This window comes from Somniosus microcephalus, chromosome 23 (genome assembly GCF_052327205.1).
Source record: "Somniosus microcephalus isolate GS21.2 chromosome 23, FLI_Smic_1.0, whole genome shotgun sequence".
Classification (NCBI taxonomy): domain Eukaryota; kingdom Metazoa; phylum Chordata; class Chondrichthyes; order Squaliformes; family Somniosidae; genus Somniosus; species Somniosus microcephalus.
In genome coordinates this window covers 19469755-19496862 of record NC_141009.1, presented here as the reverse complement: position 1 = coordinate 19496862, position 27108 = coordinate 19469755, and the positions used below count along the sequence as shown (strand labels likewise).

Below are 27108 nucleotides of genomic sequence, written 5' to 3'. Positions count from 1 at the left end.
TTAATCTTGAATCCATTTTTCTGGTCAGTCGTAGCTGTGATGATGGATGTTAACAGCCACTGTGCTAAAGTTTTGACACATGATGAAATCCAATCTGAAGGACTAATGAGTTTTGATTGAACAATAATCAACAATTCATAATTGGGAAATAACTTGGTGTGCATCTATTTAAAACATAGCAGTCAATCTCCTGTGACGTAACAGCGGGGCTGTCAAGATAAGGAGAGTCTACAGGTGAAGCAGGGTTAGAGACCGGGAGATAATTGGACTTGGGCATGCAGATGTAATTCTGACCCCATTTTGAAGTCATAAATTTTGTCATTTGTATATTATCATTATAAATGCCTATGTCGACATTAATAAACTTATCACACTACTTACAGCTTACAGCCAGTGGTGGCATTGTGGCGCCTCCACTGGGAGGAGAGTGTAATTACAGCGTGACAAGTTTACATAGGCAATTTCCATTATAAAAGTCGACAGGAATTTATAAGGGAAAAGGTTGACAGGAAGTGTGGGAAGATGTAAGATTTTTAATATATCTATAAAAATAGATATAAATATAAATTAAGATGCTGATCCTTTTCCTGTGCTGGTCAACATTTAAATTTTATAATGCTGTGTCATGTTACATGAATTCCACAGCATAGTGGAATGTTACCTGAATTTCTAAGCATAGTTGGTGGCCCCTCAATGTTTACATTAAGTCATCAGACTTTTCAAAATGTCAGGGCACCACCAGCAAGTTCCCCCAGGAGACAGGTAAGGGAGTTCATGGAAAAATAAAGAAAGACTTTGGACTAGACATAATCACACATAATCCCTTATGACAGGTTACGACTGTACTAAAGGATTGATATCAAAGACAGGGATTGCAGAGGATTTGAAAATAGGGGGCTTGACACTTCTCTGTTGCTAATCACAAGAGATCAGGAGCCTCTTGTCCGTTTGCAGATTTGTGAATTCATCTGTAGCTTCTTTGTAAGTCACAAGTGGCCTTGAACGTTATAAAAGTTCTGTAACACCTCTGATAGTCAAGTGATTAGATGAACTGCCCAGTGTAGCAATAAGCTGAAGATCCTAGGTTCAATTTCCAGTCTGTACTGAGTTTATTGATTTAGGGTGGCATTAGAATTGGCCTTACTGCCAATTATACCTCACCCAAGTGGCTATGATTCAGGCGTATTTCACAAGGTCTGCCTCCAAAAACACTGCCTGTCTTTATCTCTACCGCTTCCTCACTCCTGCTGCCACTGAAACTCTCACTTACGCTTTTGCTACCTATAGATGTTTCCAATGCCCTCTTCACTAGCTTCCTAAGCTCCACCTTACATAAACTCCAACTCAATCAGAATTCTGCAGCCTAGATCCTATCCTGCATAAAATTCTGCTCACCTATCACCCTAATCCTTGCTTATTGACACTCTATCCTCCAGCACTGCGAATTCAAAACAGTAAATGTGAAATCCCTCTGTATCTTTGCCTCTCCTTACCATTGCAACCTGATCCAGTCTTAAGTCCCTGTCCATGCCCTCCATTTTTCGAACATGCGTCTACTGCATGTTTCCCCCCTCCCATGATTTAACCATCAGTGGCACAGTCTTCAGCCATTTTGCCTCTTCACTCTGGAACTCTTTCCTCTAATCTCCTACATCTCTGCCTCATCTTCAAAAATAAGAACAGCAACTTTTATATTTATATAACCCCTTTTATGCAGAAAATATTATTTTTAAAACTTACCTCTTTTTTCAGCCATTTCCCCACCTGCTCAAACTGTGAAGGCCTTGGGACTTTTATTCTACACTAAAGGGGCTTATATAAATGCAAGTTGTTACGGGTGTATTGTAAAGCTTGGCAATGAGTATAACCAAGCTTTCAACTTCAGGGGGCACCACATATGCACAATTCCAGTAGTGGTTGCTGCTTAGTGATCAGAAACAGGAACAATGGCCGGTTTGTCTCTTCCTAACCCAAGGGGACAGGCAAATTGTACTGTTCCATTGTTGTTCTGGTGGCGATCAGCACAGACCGAGCTGGGACCTTCCTGTCCTGCATGGCTCAGCGATTCGCTGGATAAACTCAATGAAGCATCAACGGTATCACTTTAAATTTACTAGCCCAAATATTAACACTATCAGTTTCTATTTTACATTTGTGACATTCATGATATCAAACAGAACTTATATTTTAATTTGATATTTTTGCTTCCAGTGCAGTGCTGAGGGAGCGCCGCACTGTCGGAGGTGCCGTCTTTCAGATGAGACGTTAAAGCCGTGTCTGCTCTCTCTCAGGTGGACGTAAAAGATCCCATGGCCACTATTTTGCAGAAGGGCAGGGGAGTTATCCCCGGTGTCCTGGTCAATATTTATCCCTCAATCAACATCATTAAAAAACAGATGATCTGGGTCATTATAACATTGCTGTTTGTGGGAGCTTGCTGTGCGCAAATTGGCTGCCGCGTTTCCCAACAGTGACTACGCTTCAAAAAAAGTACTTCATTAGCTGTAAAGCGCACTGGGACATCCGGTGGTCGTGAAATGCGCTATATAAATGCAAGTCTTTCTTTTCTTTCTTTAATTTGCTCTAGCTTATTCATTTTTTCTAAACTCACAATTCTCTGTTTACAAACATGGAAAAGATAGTAAACGGAAGAATTGTAACATACCACCACAAGCAATTTATGGATAGTAATTTCGTTTGCAGAAAATTGAGTTTGCAGTGTGAAATTTATGTTGTGGACACCTATTTTCAGGGGAAGTATAGTGAATGTGAATGGAAGTGCCGAGAAACCTTCCAAGGTTTTTCTTTGGCAAGCAGTAGTCTGTCTTCCTTCAGTGCTTGTTTGAGAGCCTTTGAACAAACACGTTCCCTCTTCTGTACTCATTCGTACACAAACCTTTAAACAAAACAATGCTCAATTAATTGTTAGGGCTGAACAGTGCTTTATTTTACAATTCATGCGCTTAAGAAGTGTCAGCTTGGCTCTGTTAGTATCACTCTCACCTAGGAGGCAGAAGGTTGTAGGTTTAACTTCCACTACGGGACTAACCACAAATAATCTAGACAGACACGCTTCAGTGCAGTATTGGAGGAGTCCTGCCTTGTCAGGGCTGTCATCTTTCAAATGAAACATTAAACTGAGGACCCCATCTGCTTGTTCAGATATAAAAGATCGCATTGCACTTTTCAAAGCGTTTCTCTTGGCCAACATTGCTCCCTCAATCAACACCACCAAAATAAATTAACTGGTCATTCATCTTGTTTGCTGTTTGAGAACTTGCTGTTTGCAAATTGCCTGCTATATTTACCTACATGTACAAATGAATTGGTTGTGAAGCACTTTGGGATGTCCTGAGGATATGATAAGGAGCTAAATAAAAGTATTTTTTTCTTTTTTTGCTTAAATAACATTATGATGTCCTCAGAATAAAAGTAGATTCTTCACCTTTAGCTGCAATGGGTATCATTTTTAGATGAAAGTTTAACCTGTATACTGTGGGTAATGTAAATAATTCAACAAGGAAAATCAGAGGGACATTAGTCCTTTTAAGGGACTTTATGTGACTTTATATCATCTTTACATACTCTGTTGCATAATACCATCTCCAGTTCTTTTAATCAAAGGAGGAATCTTAACACTAAAGTTCAATGATAATATAACAAATACCCTCTGACTGACATGAAGAGCAGAAAATCAAACACCTGATCAAACAAGTAAGCCATGGGAAGGGTAAGAAAAAGCTACATAAGCGGCCAGAGCATTTCTAATTTTACTTTATATTTGTCCATTTCATTCACTTAATGAATTGGTTGTGAAACTCGTTGGCATGTCCTGGGGACATGAAAAGAGCTATAAAAATGCAAATAGGAAATACAGGAGGGACCTTTTTTAACTGAAAGGGTGGTATGCATATGGAACAGATTCTGGGCACAGGTGGTGGAACAAGAAACCTTAATGGGTTTCAAGAAGGATCTGGACTGGTTATTGTCAACAAATGGGATTTCGGGTTATTAGAAATTCACCAAAGGAATACTGTGGATCAGTGGGTTAGATGGTTGGAAGGTCTTCTACTCCTTGAAACTGTTACTATGTTCTTTATAACAGAAAATGCTGGAAAAACTCAGCAGGCCAGGCAACGTCCGTGGAGAGAAATTAGAGTGATGTTTCGGGTCTAACCCTTTTTCAAACTGGAAAGGAAATAAAATAGATCGAAGGCAGGGCTGCGATAGAACAAAAGAAGTAAAAGAGACATTAAGAGGTATTCAAAACCAGACGAGATGGTAATAGGACAGTGGAGACAAAGGACGGCAAGATTAGGTGTGAAGTGTACTGGCAGGGTGGGAGACAGCTGCCGTGTGGGAGAGAGAGAAAAAAAAGGAAAGGGGGGAAGGGAAGATCCAAAACAAAGGGGTGGGAAAAAAATATAAGTAAAAATGTAACAGGGGCCGAGGTTATGATCTGAAATTGTTGAACTCGATATTGAGTCCGGAAGGCTGCAAAGTGCCTAATCGGAAGATGAGGTGCTGTTCCTCGAGTTTACGTTGAGCTTCCGTGGAACAATGCAAGAGGCCAAGGACGGTGGGGTCCGAGTGGGAATGGAGCGGTGAATTAAAATGACAGGCGACCGGAAGCTCGGGGTCACCCTTACGGACTGAACGGAGGTGTTCCGCAAAGCGGTCACCCAATCTGCGTTTGGTCTCCCCAATGTAGAGGAGACCGCATCGTGAGCAGTGAATACAGTATACTAGATTGCAAGAAGTACAAGTAAATCACTGTTTCACCTGGAAGGGGCGTTTGGGGCCCTGGACAGTGGGAAGGGGGGAGGTATAGGGGCAGGTGTTACATCTCTTGCGCTTGCACGGGAAGGTGCCAGGCGAAGGGGAAGGGCTGTTGGGGGTGATAGAGGAGTGGACTAGGGTGTCTCGGAGGGAACGGTCCCTACGGAATGCTGAAAGGGGAGGGGAGGGGAAGATGCGTTTGGTGGTGGGATCACTTTGGAGGTAGCGGAAATGGCGGAGGATGATCCGTTGGATGTGGAGGCTTCTCAGCCCATGCCTTCTATGTTCTTTCTTTCTGTCTTTGGCTTCAGACAGAGAAACTTACACATGGATGAACTCCATCTGGAGGTGATCTCCAAGATCCTAATACAGAGTGTAGTAAAACTTGTTTTTAATTGCATTTTATAAAATGCAACTTATCTACCAAATCTGTTATCTGTTGGTTAAATGTGAATATTTGCCAGAGGTTTCTGAGCATGTTCTGATATTCAGATAATCAAAATGCGGCAATGAATAAGCCTCGCTCAAAGAGCTGCCAGACAGCTGTCAACATCACATCTAATAACATTGTAATGAATATTTCTAATAAACAAGTTATGAAATACGAACAAGTATTTAAGATATACCCCTATTTTGTCCTTCTGATAATTAAACACAGAGACTCTTAGTTGCACTTGTTCACCTCGCACGACAGAATAAGGTACTTTTGCTTTTAGAATCACGTCTTGGTAAACAGTCACTGTTAGTGGCTCAGCGACACATATGCCTGTACAACATAGAAGAAATAAGAAGGATCTTGAAGTATTTTACATGAATTGAATATGATGCTTAATATTGGCAAGTTCTTAAACTGCCCAGCTGTTTACTTACCAGTCTCAGAAATTCCAACTCCTTGGATTTCCCAAGTAGTCAGTGAATCAGGCAAAGTTTTTGACAGTGGCTGAGTGCCTGAGCTAAACATAATGAGAACACAAAAATAATAACAATGTATACCACTTGTAAAATTTGAATTGCATATTTGCCCATATTACTAATATTTGGAAACCATACAAGGACAACTCCTGTAATCTAAAAATCTAGCTTATTATACAATCGTCTAAAATCTGGATTTTTGGTGATTTTTTTTGTTTTGCTTCCCAACGTGAGTAGGTAAGCAGAGCCGAAACATTTTATTTGTGGAGACAGGAAGGTTGAATGAAGAATACTAGACCAAAGCAAATGGCGAATTCTCTGTGGGACAAAGACAGAATTTAGCATTGTTCTTGGACTGCTGTCGTATTTGCTGATGAATTTCAATATTCAAATATCTAAAATGACAACAGAAAATGCTGGAAACACTCAGCAGGCCAGGCAGCATCCGTGGAGAGAGAAACACGAGTTAACGTTTCAGGTCTGGGACCCTGCTTCAGAACTGGAAAAGGCGAGGGGTGTAACAGATGTTAAGCAGGTGCAGAGGCAGGGGGAGGGGAGGGTCTGAAGGAATGGTCTGTGCTAGGGTAGAAGGCAGGAAAGATAAAATGTTGCAAATGGGGATGGCAGAATCATACAGCCTGAAAAATGGGGGTAGGGGTTATAGTCTGAAATTGTTGAACTCAATGTTGAGTCCAGAAGGCTGTAAAGTGCCTGATCGAAAGATGAGGTGCTGTTCCTCGAGCTTACGTTGAGCTTCATTGGAATATCTAATTTGTTTTCACTTAATCAAGCTTCTTAGTATTTACTGTGGACATTTATGATAAAAGTCTAAAGAGCAAAAGTATATACCTATGTACACCAACCATCTGCATTTTACACAATCACCCTTTCAATCTGCTTTGCCTGCGATTGGATTTTACAATCAGTGTGCAGATAGGTCCGAGCAGTCCTTCTCCAAATTTCCCAGTTTCTATACTCCCCAATTGAATGTTTATGTGCATTGCTGCTCAGCAAAAGTCATAACTGATGCTGTGAACCAACCATGGGAGAATGGCAATTCAACAGCTTAAAGCTCAGCAGGATTTCACCAAAACACTTAAAAAAAAAACCAATGTAATAGGCTGAGGACAGAGAGATCAGAGCGGGAGTGAACCGGTCGCCTGTCACTTTAATTCACCACTTCACTCCCACTCTGATCTCTCTGTCCTCGGCCTATTGCATTGTTCCAATGAAGCTCAACGTAAGTTCGAGGAACAGCACCTCATCTTTCGATTAGGCACTGTACAGCCTGCCGGACTCAACATTGAGTTCAACAATTTCAGATAATTATCTCTGCCCCCATTTTTCATGCAGTATGATTTTTGCCACTCCCATTTGCAACATTTTATCTTTCCTGCCTCTTACAAAAGTACAGGCTGTTCTTTCAATTCCTTCCTCCCCTCCTAACCGCCCCCCCCGCACCACCCTGTCTCTGCACCTGCTTAATATGTTACATCTCCAGCCTTTTCCAGTTCTGACGAAGGGTCCCAGACCTGAAATGTTAACTCTGTTTCTCTCTCCACGGATGCTGCCTGGCCTGCTGAGTATTTCCAGCATTTTCTGTTGTTATTTGAGCCTTCATTCCTTACAGCCCAGAGCGTGCCTTTATTTGCTTAATATCTAAGTAAATTTTAGTGAGCCGGATTGAACAGAAGATCCTTGTTACTGTATTTGAGCTTGCTAGTTTATATCACGTTCCCTCATGTGATATCCCTTAACTTTGGAGAAAGAACACTACACCAGATCACGGGTTAGGCTGTAAACTGCCAAGCATATTTATTAAACAGTGAATGGATGATTGAACAAAAGCAATGACGCACTGTAGATTTCCAATAGTTACAGGTATAACTATTCCGGCTTGCATGATGGAAGATATATAAATAGCCATGTCTGTTATACTAAACTGTAACATGAACTGGACATGGCTCAAGGTCTTTGAATATTAACCCTATGAGCCTGACTATCTACACAGTCTCTCTGGTCAACTTATCACTCTATCATGACGACTGAATTGGAAAAATTCTTATGGGTCAAAGGAAATTTGTGTCTCAAACTCAAGAAGAACTGCCATTCAGACAGATATACAAACAAGTCATACAGGGTGCTTGTATTTTAATGGAATGGTTTTGCCCTTCCTCAAATACCTGACCAGACACGGACAGTTTCACTGCGGGAGGGGAGTCGTACCTGCTGCCCATGCACTGAATAATTTTCCTTCCATTGTGGACAGAAAATGTGGACAGCACAAACTCAGTTTCAGCCCTGGCACCTATTCTGAGGGCCTTGTACATCAAAGATGCTCGGCCATTTTCTGACTGAACCCGATATTTTTCCCCATGTGTATTGTGACAGAAAGAAAGACGCCAATACCATAATGCATAATAGACAAAAAAGCATTCTGCATTTGTCACATTCCTCTCTCCACAACTCGCAGCGAGCAGTGTGAGGCAGCAACAGAGACAAAAGGTAACACCCTTATTTAAAAAGGGCAGTAGACAGAAGGCTGGAAACTATAGACCGGTTAGCCTAACATCTGTGGTAGGTAAAATTTTGGAGTCCATTATTAAGGAGGCAGTAACAGGACATTTGGATAATCATAATTTAATAGGACAAAGTCAGCATGGTTTTATGAAGGGGAAGTCATGTTTGACAAATTTGCTGGAGTTCTTTGAGGAAGTAACATATAGGGTGGATAAAGGGGAACCAGTGGACGTAGTGTATTTAGACTTCCAAAAGGCATTTGACAAGGTGCCACACAAAAGATTATTGTTTAAGATAAAAAATCACGGGATTGGGGGTAATATTCTGGCATGGATAGAGGATTGGCTATCTAACAGAAGGCAGAGAGTTGGGATAAATGGTTCATTCTCAGACTGGCAATCAGTAACTAGTGGTGTTCTGCAGGGGTCAGTGCTGGGTCCCCAACTCTTTACAATCTATATTAACGATTTGGAGGAGGGGACCGAGTGTAACATATCAAAGTTTGCAGATGATACTAAGATGGGAGGGAAAGTAGTGAGTGAGGAGGACATAAAAAACCTGCAAGGGGACATAGACAGGCTAAGTAAGTGGGCAGAGATTTGGCAGATGGAATACAGGTAGACTATCCTTTATCCGAAAACCTCGGGACCAGCCGTGTTTCGGTTTTCGGAGAATTTCGGATTTCGGAAGGTGGGTCGGTGGGGGTCCGCGGGGGGGTCGGCGGGGGTCCGCAGGGGGGGTCGGCGGGGGGTCGTGCGCACAACTTACGCTGACGCTCAGCGTAAGTCGGCGGGGGTCCACGGGGGGGTCCGCGGGGGTCGGGGCCGGCGGGGTCCACGGGGGGGTCGGCGGGGGGTCGTGCGCACAACTTACGCTGACGCTCAGCGTAAGTCGGCGGGGGTCTGCGGGGGGGTCCGCGGGGGTCGGGGCCGGTGGGGTCCGCGGGGGGGGGTCGGCGGGGGTCAGGGCCGGCGGGGTCCGCGGGGGGTGTCCGCGGGGGGGTCGGCGGGGTCCGCGGGGGGTCGTGCGCACGACTTACCCTTTATCCGAACTTCCGAAACCGGAACCCTCTAAAAACCGAAGGTTTTTTCGTTCAGCGTAAGTCGTGCGCACGACTTACGCTGAACGAAAAAACCTTCGGTTTTTAGAGGGTTTCGGTTTTCGGAAGTTCGGATAAAGGGTAGTCTACCTGTACAATACTGGAAAGTGTGAGGTTATGCACTTTGGCAGGAAAAATCGTAGAGCAAGTTATTATCTTAATGGCAAGAAACTGGAAACTACTGAAGTACAAAGGGATCTGGGGGTCCTGGTGCACGAAACTCAAAAGGTTAGTATGCAGGTGCAGCAAGTGATTAAGAAGGCCAATGGAATGTTGGCTTTCATTGCTAGGGGGATAGAATATAAAAATAGGGAGGTATTGCTTCAGTTGTACAAGGTATTGGTGAGACCGCACCTGGAATACTGCGTACAGTTTTGGTGTCCATACTTAAGAAAGGACATACTTGCTCTCGAGTCAGTACAAAGCAGGTTCACTCGGTTAATCCCGGGGATGAGGGGATGGACATATGAGAAGAGGTTGAATAGATTGGGACTCTACTCATTGGAGTTCAGAAGGATGAGAGGCGATCTTATTGAAACATATAAGATTGTGAAGGGGTTGGATCGGGTGGATGCGGGGAAGATGTTCCCGATGATGGGTGAAACTAGAACTAGGGGGCATAGTCTTAGAATAAGAGGCTGCTCTTTCAAAACTGAGATGAGGAGGAACTACTTCACTCAGAGGGTGGTAGGTCCATGGAATATGCTGCCCCAAAAAGCTGTAGAAGCTACATCATTACATAAATTTAAAACAGAAATAGACAGTTTCCTAGAAGTAAAGGGAATTAAGGGTTACGGGGAGCGGGCAGGAATTTGGACATGAGTCTAGGTTCGGATCGGTCATGGCCCTGTGGGTAGCAGAGCGAGCCCAGGGGCCGTGTAGCCTGATCCTGCTCCTATTTCGTGTGTCTAATTCTGTTAGATTCAGGAGATGGTTCTGTGATAGTGGATTGGCGGTTAGGATCAGATCAGCCATGATCTTATTGAATGGCGGAGCAGGCTCGAGGGGCCAATTGGCCTACTCCTGCTCCTATTTCTTATGTTCTTATGTTCTTAAAAGGAACCAGTAAAATTGAAAAGGCACCTGACAAAAGACAATGGGGGCTAAATTCGGTTGATTTGCGCCTCCTGTTAGCGAAATTCAGCGAGAGGTTAGCGGCAGCGCTAACCGTTAGCGCTGCCGGCTGTAATATTGGGTGGCACCCCCCAACTTACCGCCAGACGCTATGTCCACCGGGGTCAGGGGGGCCTACCTGCGGCCGGGACGGCGCTAGTTAAAGGGAGGTGGCGGGCGGCTATTTTTGGTGCTGGCCGCCTGCCAGCATCTGCCCCCGTTGCTGTCCCCGGCCCCCGTGAAGCCCCCCCGCGGGGTGCCGGCTGCTCTCCGTGAGCCCGGCGCTCCTCTTGAGTGCCGGGCTCGTTTGCCGGCACTCCCGATCCCTGGTTGCCCAGCTGGGCACCGGGACATGCTGCGCTAGGCCCCTCCCCTTTAAGAAGGGGAGGAAGGCCTGCAGTACTGCGGCATATAGCGCCCCAAGAGAGACGCGGGGCGCTTCCAGTAGCGCCCCTCCTCCCTCTCAGAGTGTTACCTGGGGAAATCGGCCGCGCGGACACTAACTTTTTCGGGGCGCTAAAATTAGCACCCCGGTGAAGGTAGCACCCCCAATTTTTACCCCATGTTAAAGAATGTGAGAAAAAAAGTCTAAGGGGGAGCAGAAAAGTTGGAAGGAAAAACAGTGAAGAAAAGCAAAAGTCTGTGCATCTATTAAACTGGCAGAGGAACAGAGATTTTGTAGAGAAAGGCAGGTAAGATAAATAAAAGTTTAAAACTCTGTTGGTGCAAACTCTAGATTTCTCTATCCGACAGGGGGAATTTATTTTTTGATCAAAAATACAAAGAACATTCTAATTCGTAAGAGGTCATGAAGTATATGTTTTGTGTGATGTTTACATAAACGAGAACGAGGTATAAAAGATGGGGGCAAGATGTGAAAATTGTCTGTTAATCAAAATGTTCAAGGAAAGGGTTATAACCTTAGAGAAAAGAGTACATGAACTTTGTGAAGGATACTGAGAGCAAGTGGATAGTATTAGATTCTGTTAATAGGTCACTGCAGGTCAGTGAAGTGGATGAGCTGGCACTGGATCTTGAGGTTGAGTCACTGAGGATCCAAGGATAAGGGCTGAATCAAACAGGTAGCGCATTTCCAAGAAAATGAGATAAATGCTGAGGAAAACTAAAAGAAACAGGGATATTGGATTAGGTGAGATACTCAGGTTACAATAATGAACCGAGACCAGATACTGTCCCCTAATGCAGAAGGAAACCAGGTCATAAAGGAAGAGGTAGTTAAGAGAAGGTATTTGGGACAACGACAAAGACACAGACAGAAAGGCACGGAGAGGTTATAGTCAGAGGGGACTTATTACTCAGCATGGTAGACAACCCTGCGTGTTTTAAGGACAATGGGGTAAAAATTGGGTTGCATTGCAAAGCAACTAGCGCCCGGGTGCAGCGCCACCCACGAAATTCAGCGGGAGGTTAGCGGCGGCGCTAACTGGTAGCGCTGCACGGGGCCACGCGCAGCGCCCCGCTCGTGCCCCGGCCGCGAACTTCGGGAGCGCCCCCTGACTTACTGCCGGACGCTATGTCCGACGAGTTCAGGAGGGTCTACCTGCGGCCGGGGAGGCGCTATTTAAAGACGAGGTGCGGGGCGGCCATTTCTTTTGCTGGCCGCCTGCCAGCACCAGCCCCCATCGCCCGCGGAGTGCCGGCTGTGCTCCAAGAGCCCGGCACTTCTCTTGAGTGCCGGGTTCTTTTGCTGGCACTCCCGATCCCGGTAGTCCAGCTGGGCCCCGGGTCGCGCTGCGCAAGGCCCCTCCTCTTTAAGAAGGGGAGGAAGGCCTACAATATCGTGCCGCGATATTGACTCGCAGCGCCCCTCCCCCTGCCTCTGCACCTGCTTAACATCTGTTACATCTCTAGCCTTTTCCAGTTCTGAAGCAGGGTCCCAGACCTGAAACGTTAACTGTGTTTCTCTCTCCACGGATGCTGCCTGGCCTGCTGAGTGTTTCCAGCATTTTCTGTTGTTATTTTAGATATTTGAATATTGAAACTCATCAGCAAATACGACAGCAGTCCAAGAACAATGCTAAATTCTGTCTTTGTCCCACAGAGAATTCGCCATTTGCTTTGGTCTAGTATTCTTCATTCAACCGTTATTTGCATATGGAAAGGGACTAATGCCTGTACAGGCACGGACCATGGACTTCGATTGTTTTTGCCTGTACCAATATGGCGGGTGGTACACCGCTGCCTCGCAATGAGCATGCGCTTCCTGCGTGCCATATTGGAGGCTTAAGTGCCTGTTTAGCGCCCGCAAAACAGGCACAATGCCATCTAATTTCTCATCCCTATTATTTAAAAAATATATGGCTGGTGCTCACTGCTGCCACCCACTGTCTGCCATTTTGTAAAGTTTGACACTCAGAAGTGCAGGTGGTCTGGGTCTCAGGAGTGGGCTTCTCCATAGCTGCTGTAACTACCACTCTGATCTGTGTGCATGAGGTGAGACAGGCAGTTCTCACAGCAGAATGTAGATTGTAGAATCCAATTATAAATTGCAAGGAAACATCTCCAGAAGAATGCAATGCAGAAAAATACCTTTCTGAAATTTCATGGACCTCCCATAGCCAGCTTTCGGGAAAATAACTACGGATCTGCGGTGGCTCCATTTCAAATTCATTGTTCAATTCTAGTTTTGGGGTTAAACAAAAAGGAATGAAGACATGAGAAACAGCGAGAACTTACATTTTGAAATTGTTGCATAATGACCAGAATCCAACTGCCTCAGCCAACAGTATTCCTGAGATGCCGCAGCCCAGGTTCAGTTGGGTAGATATAAAGAAACAATTTCCTCTGGTGGGGAATCCAGAACAATGGGACATAACCTTAAAATTAGAGCAAGGCCATTTAGGAGTGAAAACAGGAAGCATTTTTTCACACAAAGGGTAGTGGAAATCTGGAACTCGCTCCCCCAAATGGCTGTGGACGTTGGGTCAATTGAAATTTTCAAGGCTGAGTTTGAGAGATTTTTGTAAGTGTATCAAAGGATATCGAGCATAGGCGAGTAAATGGAGTTGAGATACAGATCAACCATGGTCTAATTGAATGGCGGAACAGACTCAAGGGGCTAATTGGCCTCCTGTTCCTATGATTCAGCTAATGCAGAACTCTGCAACACAAATCCCCACCTGCATAAAGTCCTGCATCCTTAGCTCCTCAACTCGCACCATCCTATCCCACCTCCAGTACTTTCTGTACTCCTGTTTACCCCTAAAGTGTCTACAGCCTCACCCCACCCAATTTGGGAAATCTTCTCCGGCCATTTGTCCCAGTCCGCACCTTCTGTGCCTCGGACTCTGGATTACTTCTTATCCCTGCCGTCTCCACTCTACCATTACAGGCCAATTGTTCAACCATTATGCCCCTGCCCTGGCAACTCTCTTCCAAAACCATTGTCATGTCATGTTACTTTTCACCATGCCTTCAAGCATCTGCCCATCTCTTCAATTGTGCCTTCAGTCCCCTTTCTTCCCCCTTTTACTTCCTCTTGGTATCCAACTCTTTGCCTTGAAAAGCACTCAGAAATATATTTTTAAGTGTGTAATAAATGTAAGTTGTTGTCCTCATCCCTCCATGTGGGGAAGCACTCCCAACTGCTCAGTCCCTTTCATTGATGTAAGAAGTCACACAACACCAGGTTATAGTCCAACAGCTTTATTTGAAATCACAAACTTTCGGAGCGCTGCTCCTTCGTCAGGTGAAGTGGAGAAATGCATAAAGACACAGCTCATATAGTCAGAGAATAATGTCAGATGTTTACAGGTAATCTTTCCAACTGCCACGATAACATCAACAAGTTCCATCCCACCATCAAACTCACCATGGACTACTCCTCAGAATCGGTTTCATTCTTGGACACACGAATCTCCATCAAAGACGGACACCTCAGCACTTCACTCTACCGCAAGCCCACGGACAACCTCACGATGCTTCACTTCTCCAGCTTCTACCCTAACCACGTTAAAGAAGCCATTCCCTATGGACAAGCCCTGCGAATACACAGGATCTGCTCAGGCGAGGAGGAACGCGATGGACACCTACAGACACTGAAAGACGCCCTTGTAAGAATGGGATATGACGCTCGACTCGTCGATCGACAGTTCCGACGGGCCACAGAGAAAAATTGCATCGACCTCCTCAGAAGACAAACACGGGACACAACCAACAGAGTACCCTTCGTCATCCAGTACTTCCCCGGAGCAGAGAAACTACGCCATGTTCTTCGCAGCCTTCAACATGTCATCGATGACGACGAACACCTCGCTAAGGCCATCCCCACGCCTCCACTACTCGCTTTCAAACAGCCGCCTAACCTCAAACAGACCATCGTTCGCAGCAAATTACCCAGCTTTCAGGAGAACAGCGACCACGACACCACACAACCCTGCCACAGCAACCTCTGCAAGACATGCCAGATCATCAACACAGATACCATCATCACACGTGAGGACACCACCCACCAGGTACATGGTACATACTCATGTGACTCGGCCAACGTTGTCTACCTCATACGTTGCAGGAAAGGATGCCCCGGAGCATGGTACATCGGCGAGACCATGCAGACACTGCGACAACAGATGAACGGACACCGCGCAACAATCACCAGGCAGGAATGTTCCCTCCCAGTCGGGGAACACTTCAGCAGTCAAGGACATTCAGCCTCCGATCTTCGGGTAAGCATTCTCCAAGGCGGCCTTCGAGACACACGACAACGCAAAATCGTCGAGCAGAAACTGATAGCCAAGTTCCGCACCCATGAGGACGGCCTCAACCGAGATCTTGGGTTCATGTCACGCTACATGTAACCCCACCTGACGCAGGGTCATCCAGACTCGAGTTGACATTGACTTGTTCTCTCTACACAGATGCGGCCGGACCTGCTGTGATTTCCAGCAAAAAAAATGTTTTTTGTCTGTTTTTTTGTTTTTCATACAGACCCCAGCATCTGCAATATTTGACCCCTTGTGACCCCACCTCATTGTTCTTTGATGTAATGTTTTCCTGACTGACCTGTTTGGACACCATTCACACCTTTGATTGCTGTGATTATCTCTCTGCCGAGGTGTGATAAATGGCAGTTGGAAAGATTACCTGTAAACATCTGACATTATTCTCTGACTATATAAGCTGTGTCTTTATGCATTTCTCCACTTCACCTGACGAAGGAGCAGCGCTCTGAAAGCTTGTGATTTCAAATAAAGCTGTTGGACTATAACCTGGTGTTGTGTGACTTCTTACATTTGTCCACCCCAGTCCAACTCCGGCATCTCCACACCTTTCATTGATAGCAATGCCAGTGATACAGAAACTTGGAGTGAAACTGTCCAAATATGCTGTGGCATTGCATGCTGGGATGCCAACCAAGTTGCTCTGCTGCCTGGTGAACAATGGTGGACGGGTTTCTTTGGCCATTGTCCTCAGGTAGGTAGATGCCTGTTAATAATGACATTCTTTGTTGGGGGAAGAATTTCTCAGATATCAACAGCATCTCAATGCATGTAAATAAATATTGACAGCTTTGTTTAATAGGGACAATTCAATTTCTACTTACTATCTCGTTTAATAGCTGTCATTTAACAAAAATAATCAATAGCAGCAGTTGCCTGTGGCATTTACTTCAGAACTTGGTTTGTTTACAAAAAGATCATATATACGCGGAAAAATGGTCAAACATATAGAAATCTTTGGAGGTTTCAGAATAAAGCTTGGAAGAATGTATATAAGAAGGTACCTCCCACTACTAGGATCTGTGGCTCATTTGCCAGTCTGATTGGGTGTGCAGGAAAAGTCATCTTTTGTGCTCCAAGACTTACTCATTCGTCCCAATGTCAGGTCACTTGCAGACTTCAAAAGTAACTTTTGTGCATGATTGCAGCATTCTAAAAATATACTTCTGCATGGATCAGGTAACTTGATTCTACTCGCTCGTTCAGTGCATGAGTGCCTGAGAGGATAGTCCTTCATTCCATCCATACAACACTGACGTTCAATCAGGGTTGTAAATCTGGCAACTGGAAATTAAAAGAAGAAGCAAGATTGAAACCAATTGTTCCTCTTGAGATGTTCACCGCCATTTCCGAAAGGATGCTGTTAAAAACTAACTGTATTTATCAACAATAAATTGCTGGAGCCAACAGATATACATACCTACACACTTCTGATATGATCAGATGGTTATGAAAGCAATGGGGTGATTTTAACCCTATCCACCCAGTGGAAAGAGGGCGGGCAGTTAAAATTGCCATGGGGACTTATCCACCGACATCTCATTCTCTGCCTACAGTCTTCAATTTTAAACTGTGTAAAAAAAAATTCCCTTCATTTCCCCTCTGGTTCTGCACTGATCACTATTACCTACATTTTCTCAAATTTTATTTGCCCTCCATAATAACTGTAAGAGGTTTCCAGGTTTAAACTACTGTACTGGCCCCGTCTGCTCTCGCAAGTGTACATAAAAGATCCCATGGTACTTGTCATAAATCTCATCATCGAGAAACTACCTATGAAATAACACTGGACGGCCAGCTGGTGGCACCATCCAAGGAGTATAAATACTCGGGCGTTGGCCCCAGCTTGCCAGGGACATTTTGTAAAAGACAAGGAGCTAGTGGATACAACTAGACTTCCATGTTCTGAAATAAGTTGATTAAAGCCTTGCTTTATGCTCAACCCAAGTGTGTAGTGAGTTTTATTACGTCAGTACTATTTCGAAGAAGAGCAGGGGTGTTATCCCCGGTGTCCTGGCCAATTTCTCCCTCAACCAACATAACAAAAACAGATTATCTGGTCATTTTCACTTTGCTGTTTGTGGGAGCTTGCTGTGCGCAAATTGGCTGCCACTATTCCCACATTACAACATTGACTCCACTTCAAAAGTACTTCATTGGCTGTAAAGTGCTTTGAGATGTCCGGTGGTCGTGAAAGGCGCTATATAAATGCAAGTGTGTCTTTCTTTCTTTTTACATGATGGCTCCAGGGTAAATGCTCCACCAACGGTAAGTAGGGTGGCAGAAGGGAAGTCTTCTGGTTACCCTAGGCCTTATCGCACCCACATGCCTGCGACAGGCGGGGAAGCAGCGACCAGCGAAGGTCCCGGCTGGGGCAGGGAAAGGGAAATTCTGACGGGGGCTGTGAGGCAGCGGAAGGCCGCACCACCTGAATTTTCCCTCATTCTCCGAGAATTCCACCTTCACCGTCTAGGCTCATGCACTTAGCCTAGACTCAGGTACAAGAGGGCTGTCAATGCATATACAATTATACCCCAATGTGAGTCAGCACCTTCAGAAGAGAAGGGGAGAAAAAAACTACAGTGCAATTAAATACAATACAAAATTTACCAACAGAAAGGGACAAGACTTAATCACAGCTGAAGTACAGGAATTTTTCTTTTAATCCATTATTTTAAAAATGTCCTTACTTTTCTTCTGTATTTCAGACATCACATTTCGCTTTGCTCGCAATATTACATCACATTGTGTATCTGTTGAAAGTAAAAATGGAGCTTTAGTTGTAAAAAGTTTATGTTGTACATACTTTATTACTGCTTCTGAGTAAATGATTTCACTATATTATCAGAAGTATTGCATTAAATAATGGATGTCATAAGAAATAAGTTCTCAACTTAGATTGATGTCATTGTAATAAAAACACATGATTACAGATTTGGCTCAGTGTTAGCACTCTTTCTTCAGAGTCAGAAGGTTATAGGTTCAAGCTTCCAGGCCAGAGACCTGAGCACATAATCTAGGCTGACACTTCAGTTCAGTACTGAGGGAGTGCTGCACTGTTGGAGGTGCCATCTTTGAGATAATACATTAAATGAAGACCTCGTCTGCCTTCTCAGATGGACGTAAATAGGCCCCGTGGCACTATTTGAAGAACAGAGGAGTTCTCGTGGTATCCTGGCCAATATTCTTTTCCTCAATCAACCAAAAAAAAAGATTCTCTGGTCATTTATCCCATTGCTGTTTGTGGGATCTTGCTGTGCGGAAATTGCTGTTGCGTTTCTCTGCATTACAACAGTGACTACACTTCAAAAGTACTTAATTGGTTGTGATGCACTTTCGGATGTGTGAAGTTGTGAAAGGCACTATATAAATGCAAGTTCTTTCTTTCTTATGTTAAATCAGGAACAGCCCAGGAAATTCACTAGTGTGTGCTGAGTCAGTCAATCTCAGTCAGGTGGTAGAAGGGCCTCAAAACCTCCCTCATTGCTGCTGAGCTTGAGGGAGAGAAATTGGCCAGGGTTCCTATTCCTGATCACCATCCACTGACTCCCACTTCCAACAATTCTAAGGTATGAAACATTTTGAATCATGGGGCAATACACCTCCCCTTGAATGTCTCGGAGTGGCTGCAGGGCATTCTGGAGGGGGAGGGGGAACAACCAGTTGTCGTGGTGCATATAGGTACCAACGATATAGGTAAAAACCGGGATGAGGTCCTAAAAGCTGAATATAGGGAGTTAGGAGGTAAATTAAAAAATAGGACCTGAAAGGTAGTAATCTCAGGATTGCTACTAGTGCCACGTGCTAGTCAGAGTACAAATAGAAGGATATTTCAGATGAATATGTGGCTAGAGGAATGATGCAAGGGGGAGGGATTCAAATTCCTGGGACATTGGAACCGGTTCTGGGGGAGGTGGGACCAGTACAAACTGGACAGTTTGCACCTGGGCAGGACTGGGACCGATGTCCTTGGGGGAGTGTTTGCTAGTGCTGTTGGGGAGGGTTTAAACTAAAATGGCAGGGGGTTGGGAACCTGCGCAGGGAGACAGAAGAAAGGGAAGCAAGGATAGAAGCAAAAGACAGGAAGGAGAACAGCAAAAGTGGCAGTCAGAGAAATCAAGGGTTTAAATCAAACATGGCCACAGTAAATAATAATTCTAAAAGGACTAAGAGTGTTAAAAAAACAAGCCTGAAGGTTTTGTGTCTTAATGCGAGGAGCATTCGTAATAAGGTGGATGAATTAGCTACGCAAATAGATGTAAATGGATATGCTATAAGTGGGATTACAGAGACATGGCTCCAGGGTGGCCAAGGCTGGGAATTCAACATCCAGGGGTATTCAATATTCAGGAAAGATAGGCAAAAAGGAAAAGGAGGTGGGGTAGCATTGCTGGTTAAAGAGGAGATTAACACAATAGTAAGGAAGGATATTAGCTCTGATGATGTGGAATCTGTATGGGTAGAGCTGAGAAATACCAAGGGGCAGAAAACATTAGTGGGAGTTATATACAGACACCCAAACAGTAATGCTGAGGTTGGGGATGGCATTAAACGGGAAATTAGAGACGCATGCAATAAGGGCACAGCAGTTATCATGGGTGACTTTAATCTACATATAGATTGCGCTAACCAAATTAGTAACGATACTGTGGAGGAGGAATTCCTGGAGTGTATACGGGATGGTTTCCTAGACCAATATGTCGAGGAACCAACTAGAGATCAGGCCATCTTAGACTGGGTATTATGTAATGAGAAAGGATTAATTAGCAATCTTGTTGTGTGAGGCCCCTTGGGGAGGAACGATCATAATATGATAAAATTCTTTATTAAGATGGAGAGTGAAGTATTTGACTCAGAGACTAGGGTCCTGAATTTAAATAAAGGAAACTATGATGGTATGAGGCGCGAGTTGGCTAGGATGGATTGGGGAACGTTACTTAAGGGATTGATGGTGGGTAGGCAATGGCAAGCATTTAAAGATCGCATGGATGAACTACAGTATTTGTTCATCCCTGTTTGGCATAAAAATAAAACAAAAAAGGTGAATCAACCATGGCTAACAAGGGAAATTAGGGATAGCAGAAAATCCAAGGAGAGGACATATAAATTGGTCAGAAAAAGCAACAAACCTGAGGATTGGGAGCAGTTTAGGATTCAGCAAAGGAGGACAAAGGGATTAATTAAGAGAGGGAAAATAGAGTATGAGAGTAAGCTTGCAGAGAACATAAAAACTGACTGTAAAAGCGTCTATTGATATGTGAAGAGAAAAAGATTGGTGAAGTCAAGCGTAGGTCCCTTGCAGTCAGAATCAGGGGAATTTATAATGGGGAACAAAGAAATGGCAGACCAATTAAATACATACTTTGGTTCTGTCTTCACAAAGGAGGACACAAATAACCTCCCAGAGATGTTGGGGAACATAGGGTCTAATGAGAGGGAGGAACTGAATGAAATCAGTATTTGTAGGGAAATGGTGTTAGGGAAATTGATGGGATTGAAGGCCGATAAATCCCCAGGGCCTGATAATCTACATCCTAGGGTACTTAAGGAAGTGGCCCTAGAAATAGTAGATGCATTGCTGATCATCTTCCAAAATTCTATAGACTCTGAAACAGTTCTCATGGATTGGAGGGTAGCTAATGTAACCCCACTATTCAAAAAAGGTGGTATTGAGAAAACGGGGAATTATAGACCGGTAAGCCTGACATCGGCAGTAGGGAAAATGCTAGAGTCCATTATAAAAGATGTAATAGCAGAGCACTTGGAAAACAGTGACAGGATCGGACAAAGTCAACATGGATTTACAAAGGGTAAATCGTGCTTGACTAATCTACTGGAATTTTTTGAGGATGTAACTGGTAGAATAGATAAGGGAGAACCAGTGGATGTGTTGTATTTGGACTTTCAGAAGGCTTTCGATAAGGTCCCACATAAGAGATTAGCGTGTAAAGTAAAAGCACATGGGATTGGGGGTAAGGTACTGACTTGGATAGAGAACTGGTTGGCAGACAGGAAGCAAAGAGTTGGAATAAATGGGTCTTTCTCCGTGTGGCAGGCAGTGACTAGTGGGGTACCGCAGGGATCGGTGCTAGGACCCCAGCTATTCACAATATATATAAATGATCTAGACGAGGGAACTAGATGTAATATCTCCAAGTTTGCAGACGACACAAAGCTGGGTGGGCGTGTGTGCTGTGAGGAGGATGCCGAGAAACTCCAGTATGATTTGGACAGGTTGGGTGATTGGGCAGATGCATGGCAGATGCAGTATAATGTGGATAAATGCAAGGTTATCCACTTTGGTGTCAAAAACAGGAAGACAGATTATTATCTGAACGGCAATAAATTGGGAGAAGGGGAAGTGCAACGAGACCTGGGTGTCCTTGTGCACTAGTCGCTGAAGGTAAGCATGCAGGTGCAGCAGGCGGTTAAGAAGGCAAATGGTATGTTGGCCTTCATAGCGAGAGAATTCAAGTACAGGAGCAAGGATGTCTTGCTGCAGTTGTACAGGGCCTTGGTGAGACCACACCTTGAGTATTGTGTGCAGTTTTGGTCGCCTTATCTGAGGAAGGATGTTCTTGCCATGGAGGGAGTGCAGCGAAGATTCACCAGACTGATACCTGGGATGTCAGAAATGACGTATGAGGAGAGATTGGGTCAATTGGATTTATATTCGCTGGAGTTTAGAAGAATGAGAGGGGATCTCATTGAAACTTATAAAATTCTAACAGGACTAGACAGACTAGATGCAGGAAGGATGTTCCTGATAGCGGGGGAGTCTAGAACCAGGGGTCACAGTCTAAAGATTAGGGGTAAGCCATTTAGGACAGAGATGAGGAGGAATTTCTTCACCCAAAGAGTGGTGAACCTGTGAAATTCTCTACCACAGAAGGCAGTTGAGGCCAATTCATTAAATATATTCAAGAAGGAGTTAGATATATTTCTTAAGGCTAAAGGGATCAAGGGATATGGGGAGAAAGCAGGGACAGGGTATTGAATTTGGATGATCAGCCATGATCTCATTAAATGGCAGAGCAGGCTCGAGGGGCCGAATGGCCTACTCCTGCTCCTATTTTCTATGTTTCTATGTACATCTAGTTGTACATTTTAATTATAATTTATTTATTCTATTCTTTGGTTACCAGCAACTTGCGAAGCCTTAGCATTGGCATTGGTCATAAACATCAGTCCAGCTCTCTTGAATACATCGACATTATTTATCCCTCCTCCTGCACCACATCCGAGATCGTGGCGTTCAGCATCGAGAAGTACCTGTGTGAGGAATGGCGGTAGTTACTTAATGTAAATATTAATTTTCTCGTACTGTATACAAATGCAGAGAATAGCCTGTCTTCTGGATGTCGATTATTCGAATGCTCTGCTGGCTGGCCTGCTGTTCTCCACCTGCTGTGAACTTATCTCATCCCAACACTCTGCCTTCAACCAAGGCTCCACACTCTGAACTGCCGACCTAAGACCCTACGCTTCACCGCCTCCCGCTCCTCCTTTAAGATCCTTCTTAAAACCCATTTCTTTTCGTCACCCCCACCTAATGTTATCTCCTTTGGCTTGGTGCTGGTTTATTTGTGATTACGCCTCTGTGAAGTGCCCTGTGATGTTTTTGTACTTTAAAAGTGCTATATAAATGCAAGTTGTTGTTTATAAGAAATTGCCGTTCCACCACCCATACTAATGAATAGTATTGTACTTACTTAGTCTTGCATTTTTGCTTTAGTAATGTCACTAAATAAATCTTATTGACGAACCCTGGCTTTAGGGAATCTATTTATTCAAATAATTCAGTGAAATGGCAGATACTGACTCATAGAATCAAAAAACTTCAGTACAGGAGTAGGCCATTTGGCCCATCTTGCCTACGCACATACTAACTCCACATCACAGCTGTCTGTTCAAATCCCATTTTGCTGTTCTTTTCAGGTGATTATTTAATTCCCTCTTGAATGTTATGATTGACAGCTTCAACAGCTTTTTATGATAATGCAATTCTACCCCCCCGCCCCCCCCCCCATTTAGCTGTCAACAAAAATCATAATATTTTCCTCCTGAGAGATGAAATTACTCATTTTTCCCAGAGAAAAAGTATATTGGGTCTCCTGGACAAAAAACATTTAAGCACAGAAGCATGGGGTTACGGTGCGGAATTAGCAACCCAGAGGTCATGAGTTCAAATGGCCGCACAACGGGTTGGTAATTTGTGGGCTAATACCTGAAAATAATAATGAAGGCTGCTGGGTTGCTGTAAAACCCAAAAGGTCACTAATGGAACCTTCCACTCTGACATGGGCAAGCCGACATGTAGCTCTTAATGCCCCCTGAAGTGGTCTAGCACCACCTTCTCAGAGCAACGAGGGATGTGCAATGACTGTTGCGTTATCGAGAAAAAAAGGAAAAAGAAAACATGGGCCACGTAAATGAAGGGATCAACTTCAATCATTATTTTGGGTGGAGATCAGCATTCTCCCCAATCCTGGATGCTAATTCTAATACTCCAATACAATTAAAAAGATAAGTACAATCCCCACCGATTATAGCGGGCGCGTTGGTGTTAACACGATTAACTGCTTTTGCCGTTGGACAATGTATCGTCTCCTAGAGACACTGAGAGAGAATGAGAACAGGAAATGTCCGGGGCCGGGATTGAAACGAACGTCATTACAGACGGAGTCATGTTTGCCGTCATGGCTCAGGTTAATCAGATGATTATTGGCCTAAGAGAATTCTCGCTAACGGAGGGCTGAGAGCAGTGAACAGAAGGCGAGTTTCTCTCCAAGCTGAGTGTGCACTACCCTGTGTTTGACTACGTCCCTCCAGAACTGACCACTGTTCACCTCCAACATCGGGGGTAGCCCTCCTATATCTACTGGCTGATAAGTGAACACAACCCTAATGACCACCAAATCTAAACTAATAAAACCCGCTGAGACATGAAAAAAAAATTGACACAGACACGGAATGATCCATGGTGGGATTTAAATACAAATACGAGGTGGGAAAATCTTTTTGGGCCTGAATTTGCAGTCGGAGGAGTACCAGAAGAATACGCCGCCGAACTGAAAAAAAAATCTGAAAGTACCTGGTGTCTCCGGAGCTTTGGAGTCTTGGGGGGGGGTTTTGCCAGCCCTGGGGAGGCAGATATGGAGGCGGGACTGCCTGGAAAATGGCAGAAACTGGGAGCGGGTACCGAACCCGCTCCCAACCCGCCTCCATGCCATCTTCCCAGGAGGCGGGTCCCCGACTCACGCAGGGACCCGTCTCCTCGAGGCGGGAAGGGGATTACAGCCAATTAACTGCCTGTTAACAGGTAGTTAACAGGCAGCTAAGAGGCTTATCTCCATTTTACCCCTGCAAGTGCGGGCTTCCCGACGTCGGGAAACCCCGCCAGGGTAAGCGAGGCGAGCAGTGGGTCTGCGGGGGTGACAGGGATCGGAAAGTCCGCTGTGGAGGTGAGTGACGGGTGCAATTATGGAGAGGTAAGTATGAGAGCTGAGTGTAAAGTGTTAGGAAAAGTTTACTTACCTTTGCTTCTTCCTGCAGGCTTCAACCCTTGGGGATCCGGAAGTGCCTCATCTCAACGGCAGAGATGACAGAATGGCTGCTGCATTCGCCGATGCAGCAGCCATCTGATTTATGCCGAGGAAATAGGTTTTGGTGAGTCTTCAGTGCAAGGACTCACCATAGAACAGAGATTGTCGGTGTTTGACAGCTTCTCAAAGCTGTCAAACGCTGACAATTCATCTGTCAACATTTTTTGACAGATGAAACGTCATACGCTGACATCCTCTATCATGGGCTTTCCCTTAATTGGCCGGCTAAGTCCGCAGGGCAGGGTTAACAAGGTCAATCAAGGGAAAATAGCGTGGGTTGGCAGGATGTCGTTGGGGGCTGGACTGAAACCCGACAACCAGCAGTCCCGCCCCCAACACGTCCCCATTGGCAAAATCCAGCCCGAAGGGTCCTGGGCCTCCAGGTGTATGCCTGCGTAAAGGCCCAAGATCCCTGGGCCTCCAGGTGTATGCCTGCGTAAAGGCCCAAGATCCCTGGGCCTCCAGGTGTATGCCTGCGTAAAGGCCCACAGATCCCAGGGACACAGACAATTCAGAAGCCTCCCTGGTATCACGTGGGCCAGGCCAACCAGTTAGAAAGGGGGAATCCCCATAAGCTTATGAGAAATCCCCAAATAAAACACAATTCTAATAAAAATAAATATTCCCGTGTTCAAAATGAATTAAAAGTCCCTTTGATTAATCATTTAAAATAAAAACTTTTGAAAAATAATAAAAAGCATTTTATACTGGCCCAAAATTTACATGTACTAATTTTAAATGTTTTTGTATGTTTTAATCATTTTTAAAATTTTAATTAAACATTTATTTCAATCTTTACGCTGGTAAAAGCAGGCCTTACTTTTTCGATTGATATCTTGCTTCCTGTTCTTATTGCATACACAGCAGTGTCAATGGAAGATAATGCAACAAGTGAATTTGGTTGGGCATTAATTCTTAAAGACATTTGGTCTCCTGGCTTGTATACATCAGAATCTGTACTCAATAGAATCTGTAAATGTAAAACAGAGAGTATTCAACTATTCATTTGGAAACGGGTTCAGTTAAAATCATGTATTGAGACCTTTTTCTTTAAGAAGAATACCTATTATAGTATTAATATTCTGTATTGTACAAATACAGTATATACTGAAACTATAGTTAGTCAGGCTCCTCGATTTCAGAGGTTCAGTTTGAACGCTAAGACTGCCTGAATAGTTTTGGTGGTAACCAATGTAATCAGTTATCAGTCAGCCATCAGGTGAAGCCCTCCAAGACAGAGGAGCATTTTACCTTGGAAAATGTGAGAAAAGCACTTGTGCCTCCACTTTTCACGATACGCAAGGCTCATGTAGTAGTACAATAGCTCCGAAACTGCAAGGCGCTGCTGGAGATGTGGGGTGTGTTAGTTCCTAAATTACTATTGATTGTCAGGGCAGGTAAAAATTTAAAGTACAGTTAACAGAAGTCTCATGATGATGGTGAGGACTGGAAGCTGCACTGACACAGTCATCAATACCTGTATAATGGAAAAAGAGGTCAGGAAGGGGGCCTGAGTAGGACTGGAACAAACAGTGTTAAACATAACATACAAAAAGAATAGCTTGGAACCATGCAGGTTCCCATAACAACAGCCTTATATGGAGGAAGTGAGTGGAGTTAAAGGAAAGGTTGTTCAAGGTGAGAACAGATATACTTGCCATAGAGGGAGTGCAGCGAAGGTTCACCAGACTGATTCCTGGGATGGCAGGACTGTCGTATGAGGGGAGATTTGGTCGACTGGGCCTGTATTCACTAGAGTTTAGAAGAATAAGAGGGGATCTCATTGAAACGTATAAAATTCTGACAGGGCTAGACAGACTGGATGCAGGGAGGATGTTTCCCCTGGCTGGGGTGGTCTAAAACGAGGGGTCACAGTCTCAGGATACGGGGTAGGACATTTAGGACTGAGATGAAGAGAAATGTCTTCACTCAGAAGGTGGTGAACCTGTGGAATTCTCTATCATAGAAGGCTGTGGAGGCCAAGTCACAAGAATATATTTAAGAAGGAGATAGATAGATTTCTAGACACGAAAGGCATCAAGGAGTATGGGGAGAGAGCGGGAATATGATATTGAGATAGAGGATCAGCCATGATCATATTGAACGGCGGAGCAGGCTCGAAGGGCCGAATGGCCTACTCCTGCTCCTATTTTTCTATGTTTTTATGTTTCTATGAACAAGTTCCACCAGGAGGAGAAGGGTGGTGTTGAATGAGGACTCGTTGGGCCATTGTTCTAAGAAGAACATGTCATCCATAGGAAGTTTCGTGCAGTGCCCTCAATTAGGTGCTAAAATTATCATAGTTTAAATGGAGTACAATCTGCCTTGATTGGACACTCCG

At 44.4% G+C, this 27108-nt stretch overlaps 1 protein-coding gene across 2 annotated transcripts in view; it reads right to left on the bottom strand.

Annotated features, from left to right (window-relative positions):
* The window catches only part of c5 (complement component 5), a 122492-nt gene that overhangs the window by 56174 nt on the left and 39210 nt on the right, over positions 1 to 27108 (bottom strand). For both annotated transcript variants that reach the window (XM_085965559.1, XM_085965558.1), the window contains exons 14-21: positions 25588 to 25737; positions 22305 to 22434; positions 17853 to 17915; positions 16249 to 16446; positions 12974 to 13064; positions 5650 to 5732; positions 5406 to 5545; positions 2666 to 2896 (exon numbers count right to left, since the gene is read on the bottom strand). In XM_085965559.1, the coding sequence (XP_085821685.1) occupies positions 2666 to 2896; positions 5406 to 5545; positions 5650 to 5732; positions 12974 to 13064; positions 16249 to 16446; positions 17853 to 17915; positions 22305 to 22434; positions 25588 to 25737 (1086 nt within the window). The remainder of the gene's footprint in view (positions 1 to 2665; positions 2897 to 5405; positions 5546 to 5649; positions 5733 to 12973; positions 13065 to 16248; positions 16447 to 17852; positions 17916 to 22304; positions 22435 to 25587; positions 25738 to 27108) is intronic.